The 11,865-nt window shown below is 43.9% G+C and overlaps 2 protein-coding genes across 2 annotated transcripts; one reads left to right on the top strand and one right to left on the bottom strand.

The window, feature by feature from the left end:
* Positions 1-1,452: 1,452 nt before the first annotated feature.
* LOC122037163 (endoglucanase 9-like) lies at positions 1,453-3,960 on the bottom strand. The gene is made up of 6 exons (XM_042596629.1): positions 3,472-3,960; positions 3,064-3,371; positions 2,555-2,992; positions 2,340-2,475; positions 2,092-2,264; positions 1,453-2,009 (listed from the first exon to the last, which is right to left on the bottom strand). The coding sequence occupies exons 1-6, from the start codon at positions 3,860-3,862 to the stop codon at positions 1,605-1,607; spliced, it is 1,851 nt and encodes a 616-aa protein (XP_042452563.1). The 5' UTR covers positions 3,863-3,960; the 3' UTR covers positions 1,453-1,604.
* A 1,955-nt stretch (positions 3,961-5,915) lies between these two features.
* Positions 5,916-7,663, top strand: LOC122037170 (L-ascorbate oxidase homolog). The gene is made up of 2 exons (XM_042596638.1): positions 5,916-6,157; positions 6,253-7,663. Exons 1-2 carry the CDS (start codon positions 5,916-5,918, stop codon positions 7,661-7,663), a joined length of 1,653 nt encoding a protein of 550 aa, XP_042452572.1.
* The last annotated feature ends 4,202 nt before the right edge of the window (positions 7,664-11,865 follow it).

Raw genomic sequence — 11,865 nt, 5'->3', positions numbered from 1 at the left:
CGGGAATGCGCATACCTCGGCCAGGGCGGGGAAGCTCTGCTCATGTGCTCGGATGGAATTGCGCCTTATTTGTCCTGTGGCTTGGCTTAGCGCCCTGTTCGCCCAGCCCATAGACTCTTTTACCTTGAGCATCGGAAACCCGACCCCTGGTCGGGCTGTCTTTCGTCCGGTCCGAGAGACCCCTGGCCGGATGTTCGGTCGGCCGGATGCTCGTTCGACCCGCTACTCCGCTCGGCACAACCTTGGGGTTGACCTTCTTAACCATTGACCTCCATGTGTCGTTGACCTCCCGCCAACGAGGTTCCTCCGTTCTTACCACCGGATCAATAATTATATAAATAATTTTTAGATTTGGCTAATCAAGACTCATTCTATCTCATCACATCATAAACTACTGCATTCAAGTTTTTTATACAAAATAATAATTATATAAATAATTTTTAGATTTGGCTAATCAAGACTCATTCTATCTCATCACATCATAAACTACTGCATTCAAGTTTTTTATACAAAATATTATTAGTAAGCCCCTCCCCTATGTTAAACAAGTTGGGCCCTGGACTCCCACTAATGTAAATGTTAGATCAGAAAATGGTCTAGTATTTACGGATCCGAGAATCTCTTTCCTCACAGTAGGTAATGTTTTCCAAAAATAGCCCATTTTTTGTACTATATTTCGGGCAGGGATCCTCTGGTCCAGGATCCCTGGACCATCCCTGGTCCCTGTTCATTCATTGGTTGGATGAATTGGATCCCACCTGTTTAACAGATGGGGTCCAATTTATCGACCTAATGAATGAAGAGGGCCTCTTTTGGTCCAGAATTTTCTGGACCAGAGGATATGACCTCCTATATTTCATGTGTTCTCTCTATAAAATAGGACTATAGTATGTATTATATGTAGTGTAGATACAGATTTATGATTCAAAGAGAATTAGAATAGCAGCTTAGATGTACAGATCAAATCTTCCATCCCCAAATTTCTCTGTCCCCGTGTTCCCTGCCGATCGGACGGACCGGATTACATCTTAAGACATCATGACATCTTTAAGATGTGTGTAATATCCTTGTGATGTGTAAGGTATCCTTGAGATGTAATTTAGTCCGTCCGATCGGCAAGAGGACATGAAGACAGAGAAATTTGGGGATAGAGGATTTGTTCTCTTAGATGTAGATGTGTATGATTCAGTGAGAGCCCAATTGTGATTGGCTCGGATCCTCCCCCTCCAAGAATATGAGTTGTCTACCTTGAAGTATGGTACTCCGTCCATCTCTAGCTGAGTGGCTAAGTGGTTTGGCAAGGCATCCTTCAAAGGATCGCACTAAATTATTATTATTTTTATATATTTTAATAAAAAAAATATTTTAGTAAAGAAATGCGTCTTTTAAGAAATATGAAAATTTTAAAGTCCAAGCGCATCCTTAGAAAAAATGCCAAAAAAAAAAAGGCCTAAACCGGTGGAAATAAGTGCGCTTAAAGTCACACTACATCAAGTATCAAATAGATACAACACTAAACTAATCTCCATACTAAACTGTCATGATGCCCATTTGGGATAGAGGGAAGAAACATCACGACCAGCAACGACAAGTGGGAAAATCTCTCAGGGTTTCCACGGTGCAGGTGGCGGTGGGGGATCGGGAAACATGGCCGGAACTGATGAAAACATAGTGTTCTTGTCGAGTACTCCAGTCCTCTCCCCGGACAAGGCCACCAGGACAGCAACCAATCCAGCATTGCCGGCGAGAGTCGGCTCGGTGTAGTTGCGGTCGGACCGCACGTCTCTGAACCCGTCGTGCTTATCAGGTCCCGCCACCATTGCACCGATGATCGTGTTCGGATTTGCCTTCTTGGAGTCCCTCCATTTCCGCCCTCCTTTGCAGTCGTGCCGTCGTTCCCCGTTCTTCGGAATCGATGCTCCCCTATGATGAACACGCTTAGGGTACTCGGAGCCAAATCCTACGACGTAGCTCATGCGGTGTGGATTTCTACCCAGAATGTAATCGATCTGGAAACAACGCAAAGGAACTGCAGTTCAGTTTGCATCTCGAAATCTAGCAGAAGCTAATTAATGCATCGAACACGCTGACCTGAGAGCGAGCAAAGTCGCGCAAGGCACCGGCAGGGTAGAAGTCAGGGCCACAGTACCATCCTGGAATATCAGCTGCGTTGAGATAATCAGCGTAAAGCGTTGCGAGAAATGCTGCATTGACTACGTGCTGAAGGGGCGATGGATTTCCATGATTTAGTTCGATCAAACCCCCTGTATATAATAAACACGATCTTGAGAAATTCTAGGAGGAAAGACAAAAGGTGAATTCGATCGCAAATCTCTGACCTTTAGTGCGATTGAAGGATTTGAAAACAGGTAGATATGAGCACATGATGTCGGCAGTTTGTTTGTGAAAAGTTCTCAGTATTTCTTCATACGGGTAACCTGGGCTCAGGAACAACCTCAATCTACTAAGTAGTACCTATGGATAGATAGATAGATGAATGAAAGTGGTATTGAATTGTTTTCGAAGAAGCATAAACAATGGAGTTGTCACTCACTTGAGCACCAGGAAGCTTGTTGTCCCAGTTCAAAACTCCATACTGAGGACCGCCCCGAAATGCCCCAGCTCGTTGAGCTAATTTGGGATCAGTCGACACCGAAAGGCACGACGTATTGCCCGTCGCAAGGTACATCCATGCTCCGCCCCAAATAAGTTCATCGAAATTACTGGTTGAATTGTAGGAAGTCGCATCTCGTTGCCCAGTGTATATGTTCTTGTGTCTGATGTCTTTGGATGCGAACTTCCAGAGAGTAGAGGCGCCATGGATGAGCTTCTTGGAGTAGGCGCTGTCGTCTTTGAAGACGATGGAGGCGGCAGCCAAAGCAGCCGCCGTCTCTGCCATGAGATCGGAGCACTTATCGCGACAGATAGCAACCGGCCGCGGGTAGTCAATGACCTCTGGCCTCATCCAACAGTAAGAGGAACCTTGCCCAACCTGCAAAAACTTACAGATTTTCAGCAACCCATTTAAGGTTCATTCATCCAAATTTGTTTGCTTTCCTTTACCTGTGCCACAATGTTATCGGTTGTGTCCGCGGAAGAGTTAAAGGTTTTGAGCAGGTAATCGACGCCCCACCTTATAATCTCCTTGACATGGTGGAGCTCTCCGGCGGCCTCGTACTTGGCACTGTATTCGATGACACTCCAACTGAGCATGGTCATGGCGAAGGAAGCAGGGAAGGTGAACTTGATGGCGTCGCCGGCGTCGTAGAATCCCCCGACGAGACTCTTCCTGTATGATTGGTCGGAGAGGCCATCCCTCATCCCGGAGTTCCCCCTCCAGGATACATTGTTGTGTTTGGGAATCGGTCCCGCTGAAGAAGAAATTGCGGGAAAAAAAGAACGTTTTTGCCGTCAAAACCAGAAGCAAAAAAAAAAAAAAAAAAAGTTGTGAAGAGAACAATGAAGACTCACATCGCTGTGCGTTGAAGAACATAAGGGCCTTGTGGAGAGCGAGCGTGTAGTTATCCGGCGGCGGCACAGGGCGGTGGTGCCGGGGGACAGTCTTGACGACGACGGCACTGAGTCCTGCGAGCGCAGCGGCCACGACAACGGCGCCGACGATCCATAGGAAGAGCTTGTGGCTAACGAGGAGGCAACCGAGGTCGACGTACTTCGTCTTCTTCTTCCCGTGGCTCCCCGGCGCCGCGAGGAGCCAACTCTTCTGGGTCTCGTCCAGCTGCCGCGACGTCATCGACAGCGCCCCGGGGTCGAAATCGAGGTTGCGGCTGCGGTCGTCGTCGGTGGCGGAATCAGCGTGCAACTTCAGAGGCCCGCCCCAGGGGTTGCGGACGTACATGCTCATCCTTCCGGCGGCGCCTCGCCTAAGACGGGACCTTTCACTGCTCTCTCCGCCACTCCTTGCCCTGAGACAACAGCGAGACCGCCAAAATCCGAGTTTGAAAGAGGGGAAGAGAAAACAACGAAAGGTGAGGCCTTTATGCAGGTTTTGCCATCGATTTACCAGTTGGCCAGCTGGAACAGTAACCTCGGAAGTCGAGAGATTGAAACAGAGACAAGCTAAAGGAATTCGAGGAATGGAAAAGGGAAGTTTTTAGGGAAAATAACGCCCATCTTTTTCCAAGACATTAAAAGGAGGGCAACGCCATTTTTTTTATTTTAAAAAAAACACCTTCTTTTATGAATAATTTTGATCTTCTATTTTTTTTTTTCAGGATACAAAGTTGAAAGGCCCCGACATGGCAGATAAAGTGCAGAGTATGTTTTGTCTAGAAATTAGATATCCAATAAAATATTTTATATCTATTAAAAATTAATCACTTACAGGTACCAACGGTTTCAATCAGACAAATAATTTTGATACTACCTTAACTAATGTACTCAAAGTTTCAATTTTATTATCAAAATAATTTAGGGATAAAATAGATATTTGGAGAAAAATCAAATGCACTTTCCAAATTAATCAAATCATGAGCAGGATGACCCTTCAGATATTTTATTTTAAGAATATTTTTATTTTCAGTGCTATTATAGAGTTACGAGTAATCATTGTAAAGGTATCTTCAATGTAAGGTTTATGAGAAGTTTTTAAAATCTAAAAAATTAAATAAAAAATCTTGAATCATTGTAGAGGTGAGGTGTGAGGTTTGAGGTTTATAATTTAAGAGCAGTAGTGAAAATACAAATCTGTTCTTTTATCTTGAATTTGATGCAATATACATGAAGTTATGCAACTCATACTATGAATTGGATCATAAAAAAACTCATAGGGAGATTTAATCATTGGAGATATTTCAATAAACTTTCATATTATTGATGTAACATATTATGATCTTAATTGAGGATGCACTAATATATAAAAGTTACTAGATAATTGATACAAATGTATAATTTTTAATATAATAATGTTATATTGTAGCGTCTAGTTAGTAATTTCTATGCATTATAGTTATTTTCAAATAATTTTAATAAATTATTTTGATATAATAATATTTGGTGTTTATCGTATATGATTAAGCTTTTAATGAAATAATTATTTTTTCACATTATAATAACTACCGAATAGTTTTACACATTTAACTAAATACTAAATCTCAAAATGTTAAATTCTAAATTTTAAACTGAAATAGTTAATTTTTTATATTGTAGCAACTATCACATTATAGCTCAATTCTAAATTTTAAAATTACCAACATTAAATCATAAATTTTTAATACTGTTATATAAAAATAATCTTACTAATTTGATCAAATTTATTTAAAATTTATCAAAGTTATTTTGAAGTAATTGTAACAGTTAGTTTTTTCATTACGGACTGTAATAGCTACCGTTGAATAAAAGGTATTTTAGGGATAAAAGGGCGTCTTTCTCTTTAAAAATAAAAAGACGTCATTTTAATTAACATAGATATTTTAGTTTTATGAAAAAATATTTTAATAATAAAATAAAATTTTAAAGAAGTTTTGACTTTAATCATTCGAGAGACGCTTGAAAACATAGGTAGGGGAGCATTTGGACTTGAGAAATTTTTTAACCATGATTTACAAATCATATTCAATCAATACGACGACAAAGTAAAAAATAACAATCAACTACAACAAACTTAACGGCCACCACGTCATCACCTAACCGTCAACCTCGATTTCTACCTCAGGATGCAAACGTCTGACTCACCGATCTCCCCGCCAAAGTCACCGGCCAGCACAGCCTGCTCCTCCTCCTCTCGTGCAGATTTAGCCGGAGGACGTGCGAAACGACGCAAGCTTTCCCACCGGTGTTCGCGCTCCACACTACTCTCTTCGCACTATAAAAGAGCACCCCTCTTTCGTCTCCTCCACCCACACTCTTCTTTTTCTCTTCCTCTCCCTCTCCTTAATTCTCCGTCGATGGCCTATTCGATGTCGCCGACAACGCTGTTGATGATGTTGCTGAGTCTCCTCCTCGGCGGCGTTCTCCCCGAGGACCCTTACCTCTACTTCACCTGGAACGTCTCCTATGGCACCATCGCTCCCCTCGGCGTCCCCCAGCAGGCCATCCTCATCAACGGCGAGTTCCCCGGCCCCAACATCAACTCCACCACCAACAATAACGTAATCGTCAGCGTCTTCAACAACCTCGACGAGCCCCTCCTCTTCACTTGGTCCATTTCCACTTCTCTGTTTTTTTTTTTGTTTTGTTTTTCCGGCGATCGAGCTCGCTGTGTTTCTTAATCTCCCTGTTCTTGATCACGAACAGGAATGGGATTCAGAACCGGAAGTTTACGTGGCAGGACGGTGTGGCTGGGACCAATTGCCCGATCCTGCCGGGGAAAAACTTCACGTACCATTTCCAAGTGAAGGACCAGATCGGTAGCTTCGTGTACTTCCCCTCTCTCGGGATGCAGAAGGCGGCAGGCGCCTTCGGCGGCCTCCGCGTGAACAGCCGCCTCCTCATCCCGGTGCCCTACGATGACCCCGCCGACGACTACACCCTCCTCATCGGCGACTGGTACACCAAGAGCCACAAGATCCTGGAGAAGACGCTCGACGCAGGGAAGCCCATCGGCCGTCCCGCCGGCGTCCTCATCAACGGCCACTCGGGCAAGGACGCCTCAGGCAACGACGATCCGCCACTCTTCTTTATGGAGGCCGGCAAGACCTACCACTACCGCATCTGCAACGTCGGATTGAAGGTGACATTAAATTTCCGGATGCAATCGCACTCGATGCTACTGGTGGAGATGGACGGGTCCCACACGGTACAGAACAGGTACGACTCCCTCGACGTCCACATCGGCCAGTGCCTCTCCGTCCTGATCACCGCCGACCAAACTCCCGGCGACTACTACGTGGCGGCCTCCTCGAGGTTCACCAAGTACAGCATCTCCGCCACCGGGATCATCCGCTACAACGGCTCTAACACCCCGCCGTCGAAGGACGTCCCGCCTGCGCCGGAAGGTTGGTCGTGGTCGTTCAACCAGTGGCGTTCCTTCCGGTGGAACCTCACCGCCAGCGCCGCCCGCCCCAACCCGCAGGGCTCCTACCACTACGGAAGCATCAACATCACCCGCACCATAAAGCTAGTCAGCTCCACCGCGAAGGTCGACGGGAAGCGGCGGTACGCGCTCAACGCGGTGTCGCACGAGGACACCGCCACGCCGCTCAAGCTCGCCGAGTACTTCGGCATCGCCGGCAAGGTGTTCCAGTACGACATCATCGGCGACGAGCCGCCGCAGGATACCTCCACCATCAAGATCGCGCCTAACGTATTGAACATGACGTTCCGGACGTTCGTGGAGGTGGTGTTCGAGAATCCGGAGAGGACGACGCAGGCGTACCACATCGACGGCTACGCCTTCTTCCCCGTCGGGATGGGGCACGGGTCGTGGACGCCGGAGAGCAGGAGTCTGTACAACAACATGGACGCGGTGAGTAGGCACACGATCCAGGTGTACCAGAGATCGTGGTCGGCGGTCCTGATGACGTTCGACAACGCCGGGATGTGGAACCTGAGGTCGGAGCTGTGGGAGCGGCGGTACCTCGGGCAGCAGCTCTACTTCACGATCCAGTCGCCGGAGCGGTCGCTGAGAGACGAGAGCAACATCCCTGACAACGCGCTGCTCTGCGGCGACGTCGTCGGCCTGCCGAAGCCGCCACCCTACGTCTAACGGTTCCGACGAGGCTTAATTAAGTAGTGTTTAATCGATAAGAAAATTAATTAATTACTAGGGTGACATGAGAGTGATTTTATTATTTTGCGATTGCCCTTTTTATATTTATTTATTATTTTTTTTAGCCATCATATGGCAGAATAATTCATCGGATTTTACCGAGATTAATTCTTACTTAATTATATAAACATGTCATGTAATAATCAACTCGGCTATACGTTTATTGTTTGAGGTGGTGAGGATGATTAGTGTTAATGTGTTATGCTTATAGTCGGTGTGGACCTGGGCTTGTGTGAAACTGAGAGTTGGGATGGAAGTGCTTTTATTCTGACTTAGTCAAGATGTCCGGATTATTTTTAGGCGCTCAGACTCACTTAGGTTCACAGTATATATATATATATATATATATAAAGAAGTTATGTGAACACTTCAATTTTTTTATTGTTGATTTTTTAAGTTTTTGGTTATGTTAATAAGATTTTGATTTTAGAATTTAGAGATTGATCAGTTATAGCATTAAACATGAAAAAAAAATTAAATTGAAAAAAATTGAGGTGTGCATAGAGTGTAAAGTCCATTAATAAAAGGTGGAATTTGTAACTTCAGCAGTCTCACACGGTTAGCCCCACGACCATATATGAGGAGGTAAATCGGAAAATTATAGTTGGCTAATACGAGGGAGAACTTTTTCTTTAAATTTATTGAGATTTAAATCTTACCCTATTATAATAATTTTATCCTGTACTAATCAATTCAATCTTACCCTAGACGTCCTTAACATTATGACAAAAGGCGAATACGTTCGCCCCTAGCGTCCCCGTCAACCCGTCTCAGGGTCAATATGGAGGAGATAAATCATAGACGGCTACTAACCTTAAGCTTTAGAATAATGACTAACACATAAGAAAAATATTTACATTAATTTTATCGAGATTCGAATTTCAGATCTCATTGTGGCAATAGAGGTCCTTAACGTTGTTCTATAATATAAAGTTTAATTCAATTAAATTGCAGCAATTGATGTGTGAGAATTAGCTGTGTTTATTTTTGTCCTAGTGGGAAGGCAAAAGGCTAATGTAATTTTCAAATAGAGAAAATTACATTTTCACTCATGTAATTTACATCTTTTTTAATTTTAATCCTATTATGAGTTAATTTATGTTCTTAGTCCTGTAACTTATAATATTTTTTAATTTTAGTCTTTTTTCCTCTAAAATTGAAATTTTTCAACGAAAAATGTTTAGTTTGTAATTGAAATATTAAAAACACATGGGTCATAAAAAATTAAAATCCCCAAATTAAATTTACAATTCATCATTTTCCATTGAAAAATTTTAATTTTAGAAGAAAAAAAATTGAAATTAAAAAATATTACAAGTTACAAGACTAAAATATAAATTAACTCAGGATTAAAATTAAAAAAAAATATAAGTTATAGGACTAAAAATATAATTTTTTCTTTCAAATAATTAATGTAATTAATGTTTACTTTCTATGCATGACACGAACTACAAGTGAAGTTGGGACCTCATCATACTTTCTGAATTTAAGTAGTGGATGAAATATGAAATCAGATTGTTTATCTCGGATTGTAATATCAAAATATCTAATATTAAAAAAAAAGTTTCGTGGAATTGCAATACTTTTTTTTTTTCTGAAGGGAAAATATCCAATCAACCCAATTCAAAGCCCAATCGTTTGACGGATTTTTCCAATTAAGCAAAAGATTCTCAACCCATTCCAGTCACGTTTTACCTTGACTTATTTCAGCAATTACATACTATATTTTTTGACCACAATTCATTAAGGTTTTGTTTGATGAGGAGTAATCATTTTTATAATATAATCCAGATTGATTATTTTATTTAGTATAATTTTAATGTTGTAATATAATCAGAATTTTAAAAAGATAATAAAATTTTGTAATATGAATTACAAAGCAAACATGTAATCCAATTACATTTCAAGCCCAATTACATAAGCCCTAATCAAACATAGCCTAATTAGATTCATGTTCTTATTCAATCTAAATACATAAACTATAAAATTCATATATCTCTTGGTTCATATACATGAAGTATTTACAATGGTTCATTTATTAAGTTTAATTTTTTAACTTCTCCTACTTAAAATTTTAAATTTTTTTACTCCAACCATGAACCGCAATCTCTAAAATCTTCAAACTTAAATGACTTTTATAAGAATATCAACAACTTGACCATAGTCTTCACATACTCTACTCCAGCTCAAATTTTTATTTGCTATACATTTTCGAATAAAATGATATTTATATCAATGTTGACATTCGAAAATGATATTGTATATCAATGTTGACACGGATATGGCTGGATGGGTAGAGGAGAAATTAAGAGAAAGAGGAGGGGTAGGGTGGTCTTTTCATGGTATAGGGTTTTAAGGAGGAAGTGGGAGCACTGTTGAGAGGGGAGAGCTTGTTGGTTTCGGCCCGCCGCCAGGAGACTTCACGAAGGAGGCTCCATCGCAGTCCGCCTCTCGTCGATGTCGATGGTCATTCTTCTCCTTCCCTTCTTCTCGATGTCAATGGCCATTACTGTCATTGCCTCCCTCTCCACGCCCCTGTCGTCACCACCGTCTCCCTCGTCGCCAGCGAACCATCTCCTCTCTCTTTCTCTCACTTCCTCTCACTTCCTCTTTTCCCATGGCCAGCACTACCTCCAGTCCTCTAACCGGCTGACGCCGCCAGGGGACTAGGGCGCCTCCTCTCCTTCACGCTCCGCTCCTCGCCGACGAGGCCGCCCCTCCTCTCCTTCTCCTCCTCTTGTTGTAGCCACCGTGAGCAGGGGGAGGGGAAGTTCTCTTCTTCCTCGTGCCGCCGCCACAGAGACCTTCGACAGGACTCGCCACTCGCTGGACCACCCGTGTTGCACGCACATCGCGCGCATGTCGCCGACCACACGCAGTAACCCCTTCGCCGGTAGTCTCCACTTGCCGCAGCCTCCCTGGCCGGTAGCCACCACACGCCGGCAGTCCATGTGCTGTCAGTCCCCGCGCCGATCTCGTACCTGTTCTAGCTTTGTGTTGTTGTTGTGTTTCAGCCTTCGTGTCGTTGTTACTGTCTAACGCTCGACCTGTCGTTATCTCGGTCTCCGAGATCGTTCTTGCATCCTGGCATACGTGTCAATATTATATCCCGACCTGCGTGTCGATATCTTGTCCTGACCTGCGTGCCAATGTCATAGTCCTGCCTGAGTGCCGACATAGCATCCGATTTCTTGCCATCGTGCTCTACTCCTCGTCGTCAGATCCAACTCTCAGCCTGATCACAGTCATCAGCTCTTCCGGGTCACGACAACTCGACCAGCGTCCCATCCGAGGGCGCTCCCCCCGGGTCGGGGTACGTCCCTGTACTCATCTTGTATTTATTTAGTTGTTCTACCATTATTCGGCTGCTTATATGTTCGTGGGATCCGCCTCGAGCATCGGGGTATCAGAGACCGGGACAACCCGGTCGCTGGCTGCAGGTAGCGTTGACCGGAGATCTTCAGATGACTTGGTCAACACAGAAGACAGCTCACCCTCTGGGTCATGGAGATGCTGTCAACATTCCAGACATGTCATTCCGGCAATTCTGTCTTCTCAGATTCCTGACAGGAACATAATTGGCGCCGTCTGTGGGAACTTCGCCTGATCCGGAACGTGAAGATGGGCAACGCCGAAAAATTCTGCCATACTCATGAGTTTGGTGGGTTTCAACGAGCGTATCATATTCTCCTCACTCCACGGGTATTCGGGAGTCGAGGAATTGAGTTAGATCCTCTGCTGGATGGTAGGTCAGTTTTTCCCGTTGTATTTTCTCTTTCGATCATAGGATCTGCCATAGTTCTCCGGTCGAACACTCCCGTGTCGATCGGCCCGGCTTGTCTTATATTAGAGCCACATGCTTGATGTCGAAGACTCCCGTGCCGATCGACCATGTTTACATTATATTAGAGCCACATGCTCGATGTCGAAGACTCCCGTGCCGATTGGCCGGGATTATATTATGTCAGAGCCGCGGACTCAACGTCGAAGACTCCCGTGTCGACCGATCGAACTTGTCTTATATTAGAGTCACAGGCTCGATGTCGAAGACTCCCATGCCGATCGGCCGGGTTTACATTATATTAGAGCCACAGACTCGATGTCGAAGACTCCCGAGCTGATCGACAAAGATTATATTG

The sequence above is a fragment of the Zingiber officinale genome, unplaced genomic scaffold (genome assembly GCF_018446385.1).
Source record: "Zingiber officinale cultivar Zhangliang unplaced genomic scaffold, Zo_v1.1 ctg240, whole genome shotgun sequence".
In the NCBI taxonomy this organism is placed as follows: domain Eukaryota; kingdom Viridiplantae; phylum Streptophyta; class Magnoliopsida; order Zingiberales; family Zingiberaceae; genus Zingiber; species Zingiber officinale.
This window is presented reverse-complemented; position numbering and strand designations above follow the sequence as displayed.